At 47.1% G+C, this 19,044-nt stretch overlaps 1 protein-coding gene across 1 annotated transcript in view; it reads left to right on the top strand.

Moving 5' to 3' along the window:
* Positions 1–19,044, top strand: part of DPY19L3 (dpy-19 like C-mannosyltransferase 3) — a 98,391-nt gene that overhangs the window by 37,532 nt on the left and 41,815 nt on the right. Inside the window, exons 9-11 of the mRNA XM_082270645.1 lie at positions 2,069–2,200; positions 5,080–5,181; positions 6,220–6,290. Coding sequence (XP_082126771.1) covers positions 2,069–2,200; positions 5,080–5,181; positions 6,220–6,290 — 305 coding nt within the window. The remainder of the gene's footprint in view (positions 1–2,068; positions 2,201–5,079; positions 5,182–6,219; positions 6,291–19,044) is intronic.

Below are 19,044 nucleotides of genomic sequence, written 5' to 3' on the forward strand. Positions count from 1 at the left end.
TATACCTGATCCCTGATCTCGATCCAGTTATATGCATGAGAGGAGAAGCTCTCTCAGCTCTTTCCCTCCTCATTGGTTCAGAAACAGCAGTGGGAGCCATTTGCTCCCGCTGCTGTCAATCACAGTCAGTGGGAAGGGAGTAGGGGGCAGGGCTGAACCACGCGCTCTGTTTGTCTATGGACACACATAGCCGACTTGGGAGCGAGCACACACGAGTGTCCCTATATCTTATGTTATGGGGGCACTTAGCAGGGAAGAGGAGCCAGAAGCACCTAGCAGGGGGCCATGAGAAGTGGAGGATCTGGGCTGCTCTCTGCAAAACCATTTCACAGAGCAGGTAAATATAACATGTTTGTTTAAAAAAAAAAATCCTTTACAATCTATATAAGGTAGAAAATTTCAGACAAATGTTAAACATGTAAACTAAGGACACAGCAGGCATGGGGGAGTATAAAACTACAAATTATTTCAGACTGGAGTTCTTCTTTAAAGTGATTCAAAAGCATTAAGTTTTTTTTTTATATAATCTTTATTTTAATTTTCAAAATGCAAACACGCAAAAATAAAGGGACAAAAAGGTCAGATACAGTCCATACAATAAACAACAGGTGGGGGGGGGGTATCCCCCAGAGGCAATGTAGGTAATGATAACAATGACCATGGACATCCGAGAACAGAAAAACCTCATGCATAGTAGCAAGGAAGTATGGGCAAGGGCCATAGCCCAAACATGCAACAACTAAACATATCAATCTCCCTGATACATGCTCTACGCTCTAGGGGTAAGGCAGGTAAATTCAGAAAGACCAGGGTCAGTAATAAAGAGGCAGCCGCCTAGGGGTGAGAGGGCGAAGGGAAAGGAGACAGAGGGGGGCATGGAGGGGGGGGGGAGGACAGGAGGAAAGTGTAGGAAAGAAGGGAGAATGAGTCCATGGGTCACGAGGCAAGAACACAGTAAACAGGCATGGCTAGAATGCAACAGCGTCACAATGTGTGCCGGGCTGCATCGGGTCAGTGGCGCGTTAAGGTTTTTAACCTTAATGCATTCTATACATTAGGGTGCAAATCCATTAATGCTGCAGCTCCCTCCAGCCCCCACCTTTTTCTTGCCTCATCCAATCCAGCATTGTGCATGAGTGCAGGGACTCCCACCTCTGTCTCCTTCCTCATTGGGCAAATTGATAGCAGCGGGAGCCATTGGCTCCCACTGCTGTCAATCAAATGCTGTGACACAGGAGCGGGTTGGCGGGGCCGAGCCCCATTGTCTGTGTCAGTGGACGCAGCAGCGGGGCTCGGGAGCAAGCCTGCATGGGTGCCCCCATGGAAAGTGGCTTTCTGTGGGGGCACCCGCCAAAGAGGAGGGGGTCTTGTGCGCTGGTGGAGTACCCCAGAAGAAAAAGCATTGGGGCTGCTCTGTGCAAAAGCATTGCACAGAGCAGGGAAGGATAGAAATGTTTGTTATTTTATTCAAATAAAAAACAAAGCTATAATATCACTTTAAAGCAAGCCTGTGCTTTGTCCAATCGGAGCAAACCAACAGGTTTGCTTTAATCCTGCCAGCAGCACATACTTTGCTTTGGTTTTCTGCTGCTCTGGGAGCCGCAGGTTTCAGGTAAGTAGGAACATGTCACTGACTCCATGTGACTCTTACAAAGGGCTGAGGACTCTCACCCTTCCCCTGTACTGTGTGTATGAGCTGCCAATCACCTGCTTTAGTGTAGTTATGTGGGAGGAAGTGGAGAAAGTCGCATGATTCCCAATAGGCAGAAGTACCCAGGTATGTCGCTCTGCTTTTATGGGGAATGAAAGGGTGAGAAAGTGAAGGAAGTATGTTGTTACATGGTCTGCGTTAGGGTGAACCCATTTTTTTGCCCTACCATAGCAAAGACACAGGTTAACTTTAAGGAAATTTCCATTGCTTTTCTGAAGTATGTAAACCAATAGAGGCTTTTACTACCTAACATATTGGTGCTTTATATGAAAGGATAATAATAGTAATAAGTACATCAACCCATAATATATACTGTGTGTTATATATATATGTTTGCTAATGTTATGATTTCTGTAGGTGAGAAGCCTGTACATGATTCAGGCCTCCAGTCTTCTCCTGGTGTGTCTTCTCCAGTTCATCAATACCATGATTCTGGGCTCGCTGCTTCTCAGCTTCATCCTGGCTGCCATTATCGCCCAGAGATTACAGGTGAGCATATCTCAATCTGGTGGGTTTTATTAATTCAGCTGCGTGTAATTGGCCCCAACATTATTCTGCAGGAGGACAACAACCCCAAATATACAGCTCAGAGCTATATTCAGTTTAAGGCCCCTTTTACACATACGGACCGTTCGTCTGTTTTTCATCCATCCGTTGATGGATGAAAAACTGACATCAATGCATTTCTGTGGAAAAACTGATGTAAATAGATAATCATTCATTTACATTCATTTTCATCCACTTCCGTCAACATCCGTTTTTTTGAATGGATGGATGCCCTATTTTTCATTTGTTAAAAAAACTAAAACAAATAAAAAACTGATGAAAACAAATGACAATGGGTGAAAAACGGATGACAATGGAGGAAAAACTATGAAAATGATGATAAAGGAAGAAAAATGGATGAAAAACGGATAACAAACGATGAAAATGATGACAGACGGATGAAAACAGATGACAAACGGGTGAAAAACAGATGACGACGGATGACAAACGATGGAAATTATGATGAAGGATGAAAAACGAATGACAAAAGATGAAAATCTGACGTTGACTGAAAAAAAAACGATGACAAATAAAACGTGACTGAACTGATGGAATGAACGGTCTGTATGTCTGAAAATTACATTTTAGCCCCCACAGAGCCCTGATCTCCACATCATGGAGTCATTCTGGGATTACATGAAGAGACAGAAGGATTTAAGGCAGCCGACATGCACAGAAGATCTGTGCTTAGTTCTCCAAGATGTTTGGAAAAACCTACCTGCCGAGTTCCTTCAAAAACTTTGTGCAAGTCTACCTAGAAGATTTGATGCTGGTTTGAAGGCAAATGGGGGAGCACCAAATATTGATTTGATTTGGATTTCTCTTCTGTTTTTCTACTAAACCAGCTCTTGCTATAACTATAAAGAAGTGAAAGTAAAGTTCAGAAAGTGTGGGGAAATCTCATTGATGGATACACTGAAAGCAATAAACCATCAATCACTCCATATAAAGCTTTACAACATTTAGCTCTCATTGACTAACATGGGATTTCACATGTCACGTGACTCTGGGTCTCACAAGTCGGATCCAAAGTCATGGCAGTGTGAACTGAGCCTTCAAGCATAAGGCAGTAGATTTAAAGATGAGTTCCAGGTATGGATATTTTTTATAATTACAATGATCCAGCTTGGACCAATATAACGGTGTATATACCATACCTGTGTGATCCCTGTGGAAGCTGGAAAACACTGAAGTAACTACAGCTACACTAGCTTAGACAATAGCTTTCTATCAGCTGACTCTGGGTCACAGGAGGACAAATATAATTTTACGCCTGTGACCCACAAAAGAAGTGTGGCCTAAATCAGGTTGGCCATACTTCTTTTAACTTGTAGAATTTAGCTGGCATGTAGTAGACCTGGTGCCAACAATTTAGGTTACTTCACCCTATCACTCAAGACAGTAAAACAACACATGATATGGTGGGAAAGGTCTCAAAAAACCCTCACTGTAATCAGTGAAGGTTATCAGTCTTACCTGTATGGTTGGGTTCCAAACACTACTCTGTAGAAGCCATGGTTTCCATACAATGCACTCATGATGGCCAGAGAGCCTGAAGGAGCTGTATGCTGTTTGCAATAAATGGTGTAGCACCCTCCTAGATAGGTGCTAGAATAAAAGCATTGTTTGCTCCATCTGCTTATCAGAGGAGCCTGATCTGTTGGGTATGCCTTTTGCATGTGTCCAGGTGTGAGTCATTTGGTCTGAGGGAGTGTCCCCTGTATCCAATAAGGGAGCCTGTTGGACAGTGGAGGAAACCCAGCCAGTGGCACACGGGCTGTTGTGGTAATTCCAGTGGGAGGGCACAACCGCAGTGCATCCTGGGATTGACCATAGATACTGAGGACACATGTGACAGGGCATCTTTTGGCGGGAAGCAGAGTCCCAGGAGGAGGATGACGGCTGTCTCTTCTTCTGCAGTCTGAGGAAAGTGGTCACAGGCAGTCTGCCTAGTGAGCCAGGTGTGGAGCTGAGCCTTGAGGGTCCTGGAAAAGCTGACGGTGGTGCTGTGGACAGAGCTACCTGGGAAAAACAGTGTCCATGAGTACCAGGGGGCTTGTCAAGGGGTCTGCCCAGGAAGGGGGACCACTCCAGTGAGGTCAGTGAACCGAAGGTCAGCTCACACAAGCAATGATAGAAAAGGGGGTGCCAAATAGAACCCTGAAGAGTAGAGTGAAGGGGGTGTCAAGTGGAATCCTGAAAAATAATCTACCAAGTAGTTTGCCTTTCTAATACTTCACTTCAGTGGCAAGGTGAAGCAGCGGCCTTGCCGCACACAACATAGCTAGAAGTCCTCAATTTGTGCATAGTTTATCAAGTTGGAGTATCCCACTCATCCCTTCTCCCATCCCAAGTTCTAAAATAAAAAAAAATAAAAACCAAATCCCCTGGACTGTTTTCTGACTGAGCCAAACACTTAAAGTATTAAGAATTCATAAGTTGTTGCTATGGGTAACCCAGGGGAATCCGCATCAAGCAGCTCCCAAGGGAGTAGTGCTACAATGGCAATATAATATTAGGCTGTATTTACATTATACACCATCAGTTCTGGATGTACATCTGACCAATGGGATGTAAAGGAATTATTTGTATGGCTCCGCCCATTGTCCTGACACAATGAATAATCCTCTTATTTTTTGGATGTGTGATGGAAAGACACTTGAATACATTCTGTTTTAAGAAGACTTTTTTGTACCGATCTCTTAAGGAAATCCATAGTCCATTATCATTCCGTTTCCTGTACTTCTGATACTTTCTTCATCTAATTTATGCATCCACGCATTTTACTTCAGGTTGTTACACGTAATTATGTTGTCTTTCAGAAAAACCTTAAAAGCGGCAGTCTGCTGAGAAGACTCTGGAATATCGCCATCCATGTAGTAATCGTTCTGCTCCTTGCTACAATTATAAATAAGTGTGTTAAGGTGAGCAGATATACTATAAATTAGTGATCGACCGATATCGTTTTTTTATTGCCGATACTGATACCGATATTTTGGTCATCGCATACCGGTATTGGCCGATATTTGTAGATATTTTCGTATATATTTTTTAATTTATTTTTTATTTTTACAGGTACTCTTGTGGAGGGATCTGGGGGTCTAAAAGACCCCAAACCCCTCCTCTGCACTTAAAGCATTCAAGACGCCAAGTTTGGCTGTTTTGAATGCTGTCATTTTTTTTAATCTGGCGCCGAGTACCCGGAAGTCATGACATCACTTCCGTTTTTTTTTACATGGATACCCGATCAGAGCCGAATGTGACTTTGATCAGGTCTTCTCTTTGGTGGCCATGCAGGATGGTTGCCTGGGTCTCCCGGGGGAACGGGAGACCCGGTCAAGCCGCGGAAGGCGGCGGGAGGGGGGGGGGGGCGTCCCCTCCCACTCCTTGTAATGACAGCCGTGCGGCTTCATCAAATACCACCAAAAGAAATCTCTGTTTGTGGGGGAAAAAAGGACATCATTTTTTTTTCGATACAGTGTCACACGACCGCGCAATTGTCCGTTAAAATAACGCAGTGCCGAATCGAAAAAAACGGCCTGGTCATTAAGTGGGCAAATCCTTCCGGTCCAGAAGTGGTTAATTACAAACTTGGAATGCAATTATTTCTTACAATTTTGAAAGGGTCCCAATTATTTTGTCCACTCCATTTTTGGAGTTTTGCATGGAATGTGTCCGTTTTGGCTTTTTTTTTCTCCACTTTTTTATGTCATACCAATACAAACAAAATAAATAAAACAATAGAATGCCGACACATTTGTAAATGCAACAATTCTCTGGGCGAAGTGGTAAATTATCTGAGGGGTGCCAATATTTTTGGCCACAATGGTATATAATTCCAAGCTGTCATAAAAAGCGCGCTGTTCACGTATATATAAAAAACAATTCTGTAGCTTTTATAAAATAAAAAGTTGACTGTATATTTTATGATTTGTTTTTTTGTGTTTGTTTCTCCTTTACAGAAAGTCCTGAATCTGCAGTCAGATGAACACATATTTAAGTTCATACAAGCAAAACTGGGCTTTAAAACCAGGTAATAACCTTGCTGGCCATTCTTTAGTCATTGGATAGGCATAGCTCACGTCTGTCAGGGGCCTGAAAATGCATGTTTACTGGGCTGACCTGCTCATGCCGTCACATTAAAGCGATAGTAAAGACATTTTGTTGATTTTATACCTACAGGTAAGCCAATAATAAGGCTTACCTGTACATTGCATCCAGAAAGTATTCACAGTGCTTCACTTCTTCCACATTTAGTTATGTTACAGCCTTATTCCAAAATGGATTAAATTCATTATTTCCCTTTCGTTCATTGACGGACACAGCTCCTGTCATTCTTGACCATTGGGTTATACTGTCCCCTACAGGAGTAGAACACTAGGCAAAAAAACAATTTCTGGCTACATCCATGGGCAGCCCCAGGGGGTATATTCCCTTTCCCTGCTATAGTCACTTTCTTCCTGCCTACTCAGAAGTAAGGACCTAGTTCCTTGTTGGGATCTCTAGTTCAGGCAAAATTTTTTAGCTAGAAATTTTTTTCCTGTGAGATCTACTATCAACTGCCGGACTGGGCGATGGGCTGGATAATCTAGATCCAGTGGTCACCCCATTCTGGCCAGCGAGTACGCACAGATTTCAGCTCCGCGCTGGTCAGCCATGACATAGCCCCACTGGGCGGGTGCTGGCCCTGCGAGTTAAACGTCTCACGAGGTTGCATACGACCAGACCTCAGCCCAGGTCGCAGCATTTCTCCTGGCCAACAGCCCCCCATTTCAATGGAGAGAAGAATTTGGCTGGAGCAGGGCCCACCTGGTTCCTGGTATGGTGAGTAGCTGTCCCCCCTTGCCTCTGGAGGGTTTTGGGGTGGACCTGGGCCCCTCCTTGGAATGGTCAGAACCCTGGGTTCCCCTCCCTCCCGCAGGCACCCCCCCCCTACTTGTTTTTGCCGAGTCCCTCAGCCTGCCCCCCGCCCCTCTCCACATACATTGGGGCTGTGTCTTCGGTGGGGCATTCCTGAGGTGGATTTGTTGGCGTCTCGGCTCAACAGAAAGGTGCAGAGATTTGTGACTTGGTCAAGGGATCCACTGGCAGACGGCACAGACGTGCTGGTGGCCCCGTGGGGTCAGTATCGTCTGATATACGCCTTCCCTTCTCTCAAGCTTCTGCCTAGACTCCTACACAGGATCGAGGCAGAAGGCCCTGGGCTGGCCTCGCCAGGCTTGGTACGCCGATCTGGTGCAGCTCGTCGCCGATGTTCCTTGGAAGCTTCCTCTCGGGGAGGATCTGCTGTCCCAAGAACCGATGTTCCATCCTGCTTTACAGTCGCTGGCTAGGACGGCTTGTCTGTTGAATGCCAGGTGCTAAAGGATAGAGGTTTGTCTGAATCTGTGTTAAAAGCTAGGAAATCTGCTTAGAGGAAGATCTACCATTCTACGTGGAAGATGTACATTGCGTGGTGTAAATCTTTTGGGGTGCATCCTCGCTCCTTCTCGGTGGCTCGGATCTTAACCTTCCTTCAACGGGGGGTTGAACAGAAGTTGGCCTTGAGTACCTTCAAGGGCCAGGTGTCGGCTTTGGCGGTCTTCTTCCAATGACCTTTGGCCACACACTCCCTGGTGTCCGACATTTGGTCCCTCCAGTGCGGACTCCGTTGCCGCCTTGGGATCTCAATTTGTTGCTTTTAGCTCTACAGAAGCATCCACTAGAAAATATTCGGGAGATTCCCCTGCTTACGCTGTCCCAGAAGGTGCCCTTTTTGGTGGCTATCACCTCTGCTCGCAGGGTGTCGGAACTGGCGGCGTTATCCTGTCGTTCACCTTACCTGGTGATTCACAAGGATAAGGTGGTGCTTTGCCCCTGTCCGTCATTTCTTCCTAAGCTGGTCTCTGACTTTCATTTGAATGAAGGCATTGTGTTTCCTTCCCTGTGCCTCAGGCCTAAACATCTGAAGGAAATTGTTTTGCATGCCTTGGATGTGGTCCGGGCAATTAGGGTGTACCTGGCAGCTAATGAGTCTTTCAGGAAGTCAGACACTCTTTTTGTGCTCACGGATGGACCTCGCAAAGGGTTGTCCGCTTCTTCTGCAACCATTTTCAGATGGATCAGACAGGCAGTATTTCAGGCCTATTCCATCAGGTGTCAGGTTCCTCCTTTTCCTATCAAGGCACACACTACTCGGGTGCTCAGTGCCTTCTGGGCCTTCCGTCATCAGGCGTCAGTGACGCAGGTTTGCAGAGCGGCCATCTGGTTGTCGGTAGACACTTTTACAAAGTTTTATAAAGTGGATGTGTTGGCATCTGCGGAGGCTTCCTTTGGCCGCAAGGTTTTGAAGGCTGCTGTTGAAAAGGACCTGATCCTCTTTGAGGGTGTATTGTTTTTTTCAGATGGGATTGGTTGTTTTGGTTGAGCCCCTGTTTCCTCATTGGCTACTGTTTATACTTGGGAATTTGTTTGCTGTTTCCCACCCCTCATGTTTAACTCTTTGGGACGTCCCAATGGTCAAGAATGACAGGAGCGGTGTCCGTCAGTGAACGAAAGAGAAAATTGGATTTTTGAGTTACCGTAAAATCCATTTCTCTGATGTTTATTGGCGGACACAGCACCCACCCCTCTGTGGAGTTATTATTCTCCTGACCCTGCTTGTATCAAAACTGAGTGACTATAGCAGGGAGTGTATACCCCCTGGGACTGCCCATGCGTGTAGCCAGAAGTTTTTTTTTTTCTGTCTAGTGTCCTACTCCTGTAGTGGGCAGTAGAACTCAATGGTCAAGAATGACAGGAGCTGTGTCCGTCAATGAATATCAGAGAAATGGGTTTTACGGTAAGTCAAAAATCCAATTTTTCCTCAAAATTCTACAAACAATACCCCATAATGACAATGTGAAAAAATGTTTTAAATCTTTGCAAATTTATTAAAAATAAAAATCGAAAAAAATCACATATACATAAGTATTCACAGCCTTTGCGCAATACTTGTTGAAGCCCCTTTGGCACCAATTACAGCCTTAATCTTTTTGAGTATGATGCTACTAGCTTGGTACACCTATTTGTGGGCAGTTTCTTCCATTTTTCTTTGCAGGACCTCTCAAGCTCCATCAGGTTGGATAGGGAGCGTCGGTGCTCAGCCATTTTCAGATCTCTCCAGAGATGTTCAATGGGGTTCAAGTCTGGGCTCTGGCTGGGCCAGGTCAATTTTGAGTGTCATGGCAAAGGCTGTGAATACTTATGTACATGGGATTTTTTTCATTTTTAATTTTAATAAATTTGCAAAGATTTCAAACAAACTTCTTTCATGTTGTTATTATGGGATATTGTTTGTAGAATTTTGAGGACAATAATGAACATAACATAACAAAATGGGGAAACAGTGAATGCTTTCCAGATGCTCTATTGGTAGAGTAAATATCCCCTAAACATGCACTGTTTAGGAGAGATTTACTTTAGTAGCGCCCGTTACATCACCGGTGCATGCACTCTTGATGGACGGTATGCCATCCATTGAGAGAGCTGTGCCGAGGCCATGACTCCCATGCACATGCTGGAGAGCTTTGTTTTCAGGTGAGTCTTTCATAATGTGCTAGTATGTGATGCATACTAGCAGATTATGCTCTTAATATGCACAGATACATTTTTTTTTGCGGTTTACTATCGCTTTAAGGCCTTTTTCACATTGTCATTTAGCCGCATACATCGGATTCCAGAGTCTGCGGATTCTTGCAGCTGAAATAACGGGTGAATGCAAATAGCGGTGGCAGCTCAGTCTACATAAAGTAATGACAAGCTGACAGCAGCTGCCACTGTTTGCATGTAGCTGCACACCATGGGGTTACCTGCAAGTAGGGGACAGATGTCTGAGCCTGGAAACAGCTGACTGCGTCCAGGCATCTAGGCTCTGACATCCGTACCTAAAGCCCCGTACACACGTACCGATTGTCGGCCGTAAATATTTGGCCAACGACCGATCGGCCGATTGTAGGCTTGTTAGTATGATGCTTCCGACAGCCGACATTTTCGGCCGAACAGAATCTGTCGTGCAGACTTTAAAATTTTTGTTGGCCGTCACCAGAACGGCCAGGGCCGGACTGGGAATAAAAACCAGCCCTGGAAATAATTTAATACCAGCCCCATAGCATTATTGAGAAAATTCTGGTTATAAGTGGTAAAAGTGGAGCAATCATCAAGGGGGACCCCAGGAACTCTGGGAATGTGGGAGAGGGGGTTACTGATATAAGGGGGGCCTTTATATCAATGCCCTCTTACAACACTGTATTTACTCCCCCCTTACATCACTGACCCCCCCCCCCCCAGACTGGCCTGCGGGGCTGTCCCTGACCTCCTCTCAGGTGTACTGTGCAGGGTTTAGTCAGTCGGCTCCAGCTTGGTGGCTCCGGTTTTATCCTATAGTCTCCTCTCCACAGTCCACATATGTCTGACTTCTCCTATGGCCCCCATCCTGGCGGCACTCCAACTCTTGACTCCTCTCCAGACTCCCCCTCAAAAAATGCAGACATTATTAAAGACAAGAGATGGTCATAGACTGCAGACATGATTATAGACTGCAGACATGATACAAGAGAGGGTCATAGACTGCAGACCTGATACAAGAGATGGACAGAGACTGTCTGCACACATGATACAAGAGATGGTCAGAGACTGTCTGCACACATGATACAAGAGATGGTCAGAGACTGCAGACATGATACAAGAGATGGTCAGAGACTGCAGACATGATACAAAGAGATGGTCAGAGACTGCAGACATGATACAAGAGATGGTCAGAGACCACAGACATACAGGAGATGGTCAGAGACTGCAGATATAAATACAAGAGATGGTCAGAGACTGCAGACATGATACAAGAGATGGTCAGAGACTGCAGACATGATACAAGAGATGGTCAGAGACTGCAGACATAAATACAAGAGATGGTCAGAGACTGCATACATGATACAAGAGATGGTCAGAGACTGCAGACATGATACAAGAGATGGTCAGAGACTACATGATACAAAGAGATGGTCAGAGACTGCAGACATTATACAGAAGATGGTCAGAGGCTGCAGACATAAATACAAGGGTCAGAGACCAGTGCCCACCAAATGCAGCCTTATCAGTGTCCACCAAATGAAGCCTTACCAGTGCCTGGATCACACACATTAGCAATCTCCTGCAGGATCAGGGAGCTTGGATTTGAATTGCCTGGATCAGCCACTGTAACAAAGTCCTGCATCCTAGACCAGCTCCTATGATACACATTACACAGATTCAATTTCACAGCATTGGATCAGTAATCCATTTATCACAGGAGACGGTCTAGAAGGAGGACTTTGTTACAGTGGCCGCCGAACATTTTAAACCCAAGCCTTGTGTGCAGGGGCGGACTGACAGCTCATGGGGCCCCCTGGGCAATAGGAGATTGTGGGGCCCCTGTGTCTCTGCCCAAACTCAAGCCACACCCACACAAAGCCCCACCTACATATTGCAGCTCAGCTGCATAGAGGGGGCATTTAAATATCTACTGCTGCATAGCTTGCATTGAATATCCAGGCTAATATTCATAGAAGCTGCTGGGCACTTTCAGTTTAAAGATGGCTGCTGAAGAGAGGAGGGAGAGAGGGAGGAGAGATAGGAATAGGAGGGAGAGATGGGGGAGATAGGAAAGTAGGAGTATAATGGGGAAAGGGGAGAGAGGAAGATGGGAGTGAGACACAGAGGGTGAGAGAGTAAATAAGGGGAGGCAGGGGAGAGAGAGGGGGTGAGAGAGAAGGGGGTAAGAGAGAGGTGGTGTGTGAAAGTTAGGGGGGGTGAGAGAAATAGGGGGTGGGGGTATTAGATAGAGGGGGTAAGAGAGGGAGAGGGGGTGAGAGAAAAATAGAGAGCGGGTGAGAGAGCGAGGGATAAGAGACAGAGAGAAAAGGGAAGGGGGAGAGAGAAGGGTGTAAGGGGGGGAGAGAGAGGGTGGTAAGAGAGAGAGGGAGATAGGGAGTGAGAGAAAAAGAGGGGGATAAAAGAGGGTGGGGGAGAAAGAGATAGGGGTGTGTGGGAGAGAGGGGGGGTAAGAGAGGGGGATTAAGAGAGAGAAAAAGAGACCAGGGTGTGAGAGGGAGTGAGAGAAAAAGAGACCAGGGTGTGAGAGGGAGTGAGAGAAAAAGAGGGGGTAAGAGAGAGGGGGTGGGTGAGAGAGGGGGGAGGGAGAGAGGGGTGAGCGAGGGGGGTATGAGGAGGAGGTGGGAGAGAGGGTAGGTGAGAGAGAGAGGGTGGTAAAAGAGATGGTGGGGAAGATAGAGAGGGGTGAGAGAGAGGGTAGGTAAGAGAAAGATGGGGGGGTGAGAGAGAGAGGGGGGATAAGAGGGGGGAGGTGAGAAAGAGAGAGGGGGTGAGAGAAAGGGAGGGAAATGAGAGAGAGTGGGGGGTATGATAGACAGTTGGTGAGAGAGAGAGGGGGGGAGGTGAGAGAAAAATGGGGGTGAGAGAGAGAGGGGTGAGAGAGGGGGGGTAAGGGAGAGGTGGTGAGAGAAAGGGGGGTTGAGAAGAGAGGGGGGTGTGAGAGAGAAAGGTCCACCCTCTGAAAACTTGGCTTTGTTCCAGAATTCCTTACAAATTCACCATCTGCCACAGTAATGCCTCTTACTGTATCAGGGACGTAACTAGAACTTACAGGGCCCTGGTGCAAGAAACATTGAAGGGCCCCCCTCCCCCATCAGTCCTTCCCACTGATCTGTTCTGCTGTGGGCCCCTTTCCTACTGTCTACGGTGGCAGAAAGCAAGTGATATGTCCCCAGCACACCAGGGAATTCCACATAAGGGTCCAGTGCAGTGGCAGAACTACCAAGATTGCAAAGGTGGCACTTGTGACCGGGACCTGGCGTTCCGCCACTGCCAGGTACCCAGCCTTCTCTTGCTGTTTGCCCCTGCTTTTGGCAATGCTGGTCTGGCTTCTGTCTCTACGCCAGTGGTGGCAGTCTATTAGGACCCAGGTGCTGGTTACATTATGGGGCTGATGGGTGCATGCGGGGGAGAGCTTGCACTATTGGTTGTAGACAACTGAGACCCCGCCTGTCATCTAGCAGCAGTAATGTTGCAAAGCCTTCTCTATTGACATGTCAATCGGGATGTGATCCAGGTGATTCTCCCAGTTGGATCTACTAAACACCATATTTATTAGCATCAAGAGTACAATCACACATATATCAACCATAAGTTCAGCAGCCATGTGTGCTGGCCCTCCTGCACATGCGCTCATCAGCCCCATAAAGTACCCAGCAGTGTGTCCAATTCTGCTGCTGCCGCAGCCATGGATTTAGAGACCAGCGCTGCTCAATAGCAGGGATAGGACAGCAAGAGGAGGCTGGGAACCCCAATGATAACGGAACACCAGTCGCATATGCGACTTTTGTTATCCTGGTAGTTCTGCCACTGGTCCACAGTGGGAGGATTCCCCCATCCACTTGGAATGTGTAGATGGGGGAATTTTTTATTTTCATTCAATCTAAGGCCCCCCTTTCAGATTGGGCAGACACCATCCAGCGGATCTGCCTGCTCAGCGGGGATCCCTCCACTGATCCTCACTGAGCAGGTGGATGACAGGTCCATGTCCACCCCACTATGCAGAGTGGACATAGACACAGCCTGCTATTCTCTGTGAGGCAGTCAGATGGAAATGGGCCGACTGTCTATTTCCATCTGTCTGGCATCTGATCCGATCCGCTGGATGGATGGGGAAAGGATCCCCATCCGTCTGTTTTTAGCAGATTGTACCAGATTGGATGCTGGTGGGTTTTAGCAGACACATTTCCACTGACATCTGCTGCGGGCTGCTGCATAAAGAACAATGGATGGAACGGTCGGGTCTGCCTAGAAAAACTGACAGGCAGACCCGATTTGTCATTATTGGCTGCCTAAGTGCTGAAAAGTGAAGTTTGGGAAGCTGCTGGAGGAACTGAGAAGGGGAGGGAGACAGATAGGGGAGAGAAGGGAGGGAGATAGGGACAGCTCACTTCAGTGATCACAGAGCAGAGATCGCTCACCTGGGAATCTGGTAGCTGATCATTGACACAGCTGGGAATGTGTAGCAGGCTATTTTTCATATTTCCCGCCCACACATCCTCCTTCCACACATCCTCCTTCTCTTTGGCAGGCCCAGCTGCATGCCGACTGCCGAGCATAGGAGAGTGGGCGGGGCCGGCCAGGCTGAGACACGAGAAACAGGGGCGGGAGGAGGAGGAAGTTGTATTCCCCTCTGCTCTCCTGTCCCTAAAGGGGAGGAGGGAGTGTGCTCGCTGGGCTGTCACACACACTCGGCTCAGCTCCAGCCTCCAGCCACCGGGCACTTTAGAGGAGGAGGTGGGAGGGGAGAACTTTGGCGTCCCTCCCCTCTGCCTCAGCTCGCGGCGCACCCGCTGTGCACTCGCCCAGGATCGGTCTTGGGCACCGCTGCAGCCACAGCCCCAAGCGGCCCCAGGGCCGGCGGCCTAGCGGGAAATTTCCCGCTATCCCGCTAGGCCAGTCCGGCCCTGAGAACGGCCGATTGTTCGCCAGTCAGTACAGAATTCGGCCGAAAAACAGCAGATTAGCAAGACTGGGCATGCTCAGAAAAGAAAAAACACACGGAAAGTTAACCATCACATGACATCACTTCTGCAGTCGGCTGTTGTTGGCCGATCGTGCGGCCGACATTCGCTACGTGTGTACGGGGCATAACTGCAGGTAACCCCGTAGTGTGCGGCTACATGCAAACAGCGGCAGACATTATCATTCTATCATCAGTTTATATAGGCTGGGCAGCCACCCCTATTCTCATGCACCTGTCATTCCAGACGCAAGAATCCACTGATTTTTGCAGATGGAATCTGGTGTATGCAGCCAAATGGTCATGTGAAGGAGGACTACATTGTGTCTGGAACATGTAGAAATGAGGCGCATTTTCCTGCCGGCTTTTCGCGCTGCAATTACGCATTCACCTCTGCCTCAATGCAGAGGTGATCTGCAGGATGAATGTTTGCTCCTATCGAAGTATAGCCATAGCCAAAAGTTTTGAGAATGACACAACTATTCGTTTTTACTATCTGCTGCTTCAGTGTTTTTAAATCTTTTTGTCAGATGTTACTATGGTTTCATAATCGTCAATAGCTTTTATTGACAATAACATGAAGTTTATGCAAAGAGTACATTTTTGCAGTGTTGGCTCTTCTTTTTCAAGACCTCTGTAATTTGCGCTGGCATGTTGTCTATCAACTTCTGGGCCACATCATGACCGATGGCAGCCCATTCTTGCATAATCAGTGCTTGGAGTTTATCAGAATTTATGGTTTTCTCTTACATCCTCTGACAGACACAGCTCTCAATGTTTCTTCACGAATGGGTAATGCGCCATCTACAGGAGTAGACTAGGCAGTGAAAACTTTTCACTTGACACGCCTATAGTGGCTATCCCTCATGACATTACCCCAGACACACTGTGCTCCCTAATCAGTTTCTTGCTGCCTAGTTTTAGGAGTAGGACCTAGGTTCCCTGCTGGGACTCCGGTCTCAGTTTTTTTTTTCTTTTGAGACCGATCTTCCATCCTGCTTTACAGTCACTGGCTTTAACGGCTTGGCTGTTGAAGGCCAGGTGTTGAGAGACAAGGGTCTCTCTGATTCTGTGATTTCTACCTTGTTGAGGGCTAGGAAGGCGACATCCAGGTTCCAGGAAGATATATCATCGTACTTGGAAGATGTATATTGCCTGGTGTGAGTCGCAAGGGTTGCATCCTCGCTCTTTTTCAGTGGCGAGGGTCTTGGCCTTCTTGCAGAAAGGTGTGGAGCAACATTTGGCTTTGGGCACGATTAAAGGTCAGGTCTCGGCCTTAGCCATTAACTTCCAACGTCCCTTGGCGACTAATTCTTTGATTTGCACCTTTATTCAAGGGGTGCGTCATCTGGCTCCGCCGAGGAGATCCCCTTTACCTCCGTGGGATCTGAATTTTGGTTTTGTCCGTTCAATGGCCTCCCTTTGAAAATATCAGAAAGATTTCTCTGCCTTTGCTGTCTCAGAAGGTTGCCTTCTTGGTGGCTATCACCTCTGCTCGCAGGGTATCTGATTTGGGGGCTCTGTCTTGCCGCTCACCGTATCTGGTAGTTCATAGGGATAAGGTTGTTCTGCAACTTAACCAATCCTTTCTCCCTAAGGTGGTGTCTGCTTTCCACCTTAATGGAGATATTGTTTTGCCTTCGCTCTGTGCTAAGCCCAAGCATCCCAAGGAATTTGCCCTGCATTCGCTGAATGTGGTTCGGGCGATCAGGGTTTACCTGTCGGCCACAGAATCCTTTCGGACTTCTGATTCTCTGTTTGTCCTTCCTGATGGATCTCGTAAGGGTTGGGCTGCGTCTGCTGCAACCATATCAAAATGGATCAGACAGACTATTGTTCAGGCCTATTCATTGAATGGTCAGGTTCTGCCTTTCCCTGTGAGGGCACATTCTACGAGAGCGCTGAGTGCCTCTTGGGCTTTTCGCCATCAGGCCTCTGTGGCTCAGGTGTGTAAGGCGACGACCTGGTTGTCTGTACACACCTTTACAAAATTCTACAAGGTTGATCTGATGGCATCCTCAGATGCTTCCTTTGGCCGCAAGGTTTTGCAGGCTGCTGTTTGACGAAGAGACTTGGTTTTTCTCTTCAGGGGTTTATTTTCATTTCGGGATAAGCTCCTGTTGGTTTGGTTGAGCTTCTGTTGCCCTGTTGGCTACGTTTTTAGCCTTGGAAATGCGTTAACTGTTTTTGGTTGCGTTCTTCCCACCTCTCATGCCTACACTGCTTTGGGACGTCCCATCCATGAAGAAACATTGAGCTGCGTCTGTCAGAGGACGTAAGAGAAAATTGGATTTTTGTAAGAACTTACCGTAAAATCCTTTTCTCTGAGTCCTCTGGCAGCTCCCGCCCCTCTATTTTGGGGTTGGTTGTGTTTTCGATCACTGCTTGCTACGAAACTGATTAGTGAGCACAGTGTGTCTGGGGTAATGTCATGAGGGACAGCCCCTATAGGCGTGTCAAGTGAAAAGTTTTCACTGCCTAGTCTACTCCTATAGATGGCGCATTACCCATTCGTGAAGAAACATTGAGAGCTGCGTCTGTCAGAGGACGAAAGAGAAAACCATGAAGTCTGATAAACTCCAAACACCGATTATGCAAGGACTCAGAGAAAAGGATTTTACGGTAAGTTCTTACAAAAACCAAATTTTTTTTGTTCACTTGCCTCTTGAGGAATTAACTACAAGTTCTCAATGGGATTAAGGTCTGGGGAGTTTCCTGCCCATGGACCCACAGTTTCCATGTTTTGTTCCCCAAGCCACTTAGTTATCACTTTTGCCTTATGGCAAGGTGCTCCATCATGCTGGAAAAGGCACTGTTCCTCACCAAACTGTTCTTGGATGGTTGGAAAAAGTTGCTCTTGGAGGATGTTTTTGTATTTTTCTTTATTCATGGCGGTGTCCTTAGTTAAAATTGTGAGTGAGCCCACTCACTTGGCTGAGAAGCAACCCCACACATGAATGGTCTCAGGATGTTTTACTGTTTGCATGACACAGGACTGTTGGTAGCGCTCACTTTTTCTTCTCTGGACAAGGTTTTTTCCTGGATGCCCCAAACAATGGGAAAGGGCATTTATCAGAGAAAATTACTTTACCCCAGTCCTCAGCAGTCCAATCCCTGTACCTTTTGCAAAATATCAGTCAGTCCCGGATGTTTTTCCTGGAGAGAAGTGGCTGCCCTTCTTGACACCAGGCCATCCTCCAAAAGTCTTCTCCTCATTGTCCTCATTGTAAGACTAGATTTCTAGAGCACCCCAGCCCTCTGCGTTTTTTCACAATTCCTCCCAATGCCACCAACAATGGGGCACAATTCCTCCCAATGCCACCAATGATGGGGCACAATTCCTCCCTCCCAATGCCACCAACGATGGGGCACAATTCCTCCCAATGCCACCAATGATGGGGCACAATTCCTCCCAATGCCGCCAACGATGGGGCACAATTCCTCCCTCCCGATGCCACCAACGATGGGGCACAATTCCTCCCAATGCCACCAACGATGGGGCACAATTCCTCCCAATGCCACCAATGATGGGGCACAATTCCTCCCTCCCAATGCTACCAACGATGGGGCACAATTTCTCCCAATGCCACCAATGATGGGACACAATTCCTCCCAATGCCACCAATGATGGGGCACAATTCCTCCCAATGCCACCAATGATGGGGCACAATTCCTCCCATTGCCACCAATGATGGGGCACAATTCTCCCAATGCCACCAATGATGGGGCACAATTCCTCCCAATGCCACCAATGATGGGGTACAATTCCTCCCAATGACACCAATGATGGGCCACAATTCCTCCCACTGAAAACAAAGTTGAGGCTTTGTTTTTTCCCTCTGATGTTGGGACCTTTTCTTCTCCCAGTGACCACAATCCGGCCCCCCAAAAGTCAAAAGGAGAGTAAACTGGCCCCTTGTTTAGAATGTTTGAAGACCCCTTGTCTAGGTAATATAAAAAAATAACCTGTTTGGTACAGCCTGCAAAACATTGCCATTCACCCTTGTTTTGTCTTTTTAAAAATGCTGCAAGTACAGAAAAAATGTTAATCCGGCCAGAAATCCAGTGAGCTCCTAATTTGCTTACAGAGCTGACAGCACAATCCACTGTACTGGAATCCCAAGCAGTGTTGTCATCCCTGCCCAGTTCCCACCTAATGAACTGCAGAACACCTCCTTCTTATGTCATGGAAATAAGGATAGGAGGAGGTGTTCTTTAG

The sequence above is a fragment of the Pelophylax lessonae genome, assembly GCF_965119305.1.
Source record: "Pelophylax lessonae genome assembly, chromosome: 10".
In the NCBI taxonomy this organism is placed as follows: Eukaryota; Metazoa; Chordata; class Amphibia; order Anura; family Ranidae; genus Pelophylax; species Pelophylax lessonae.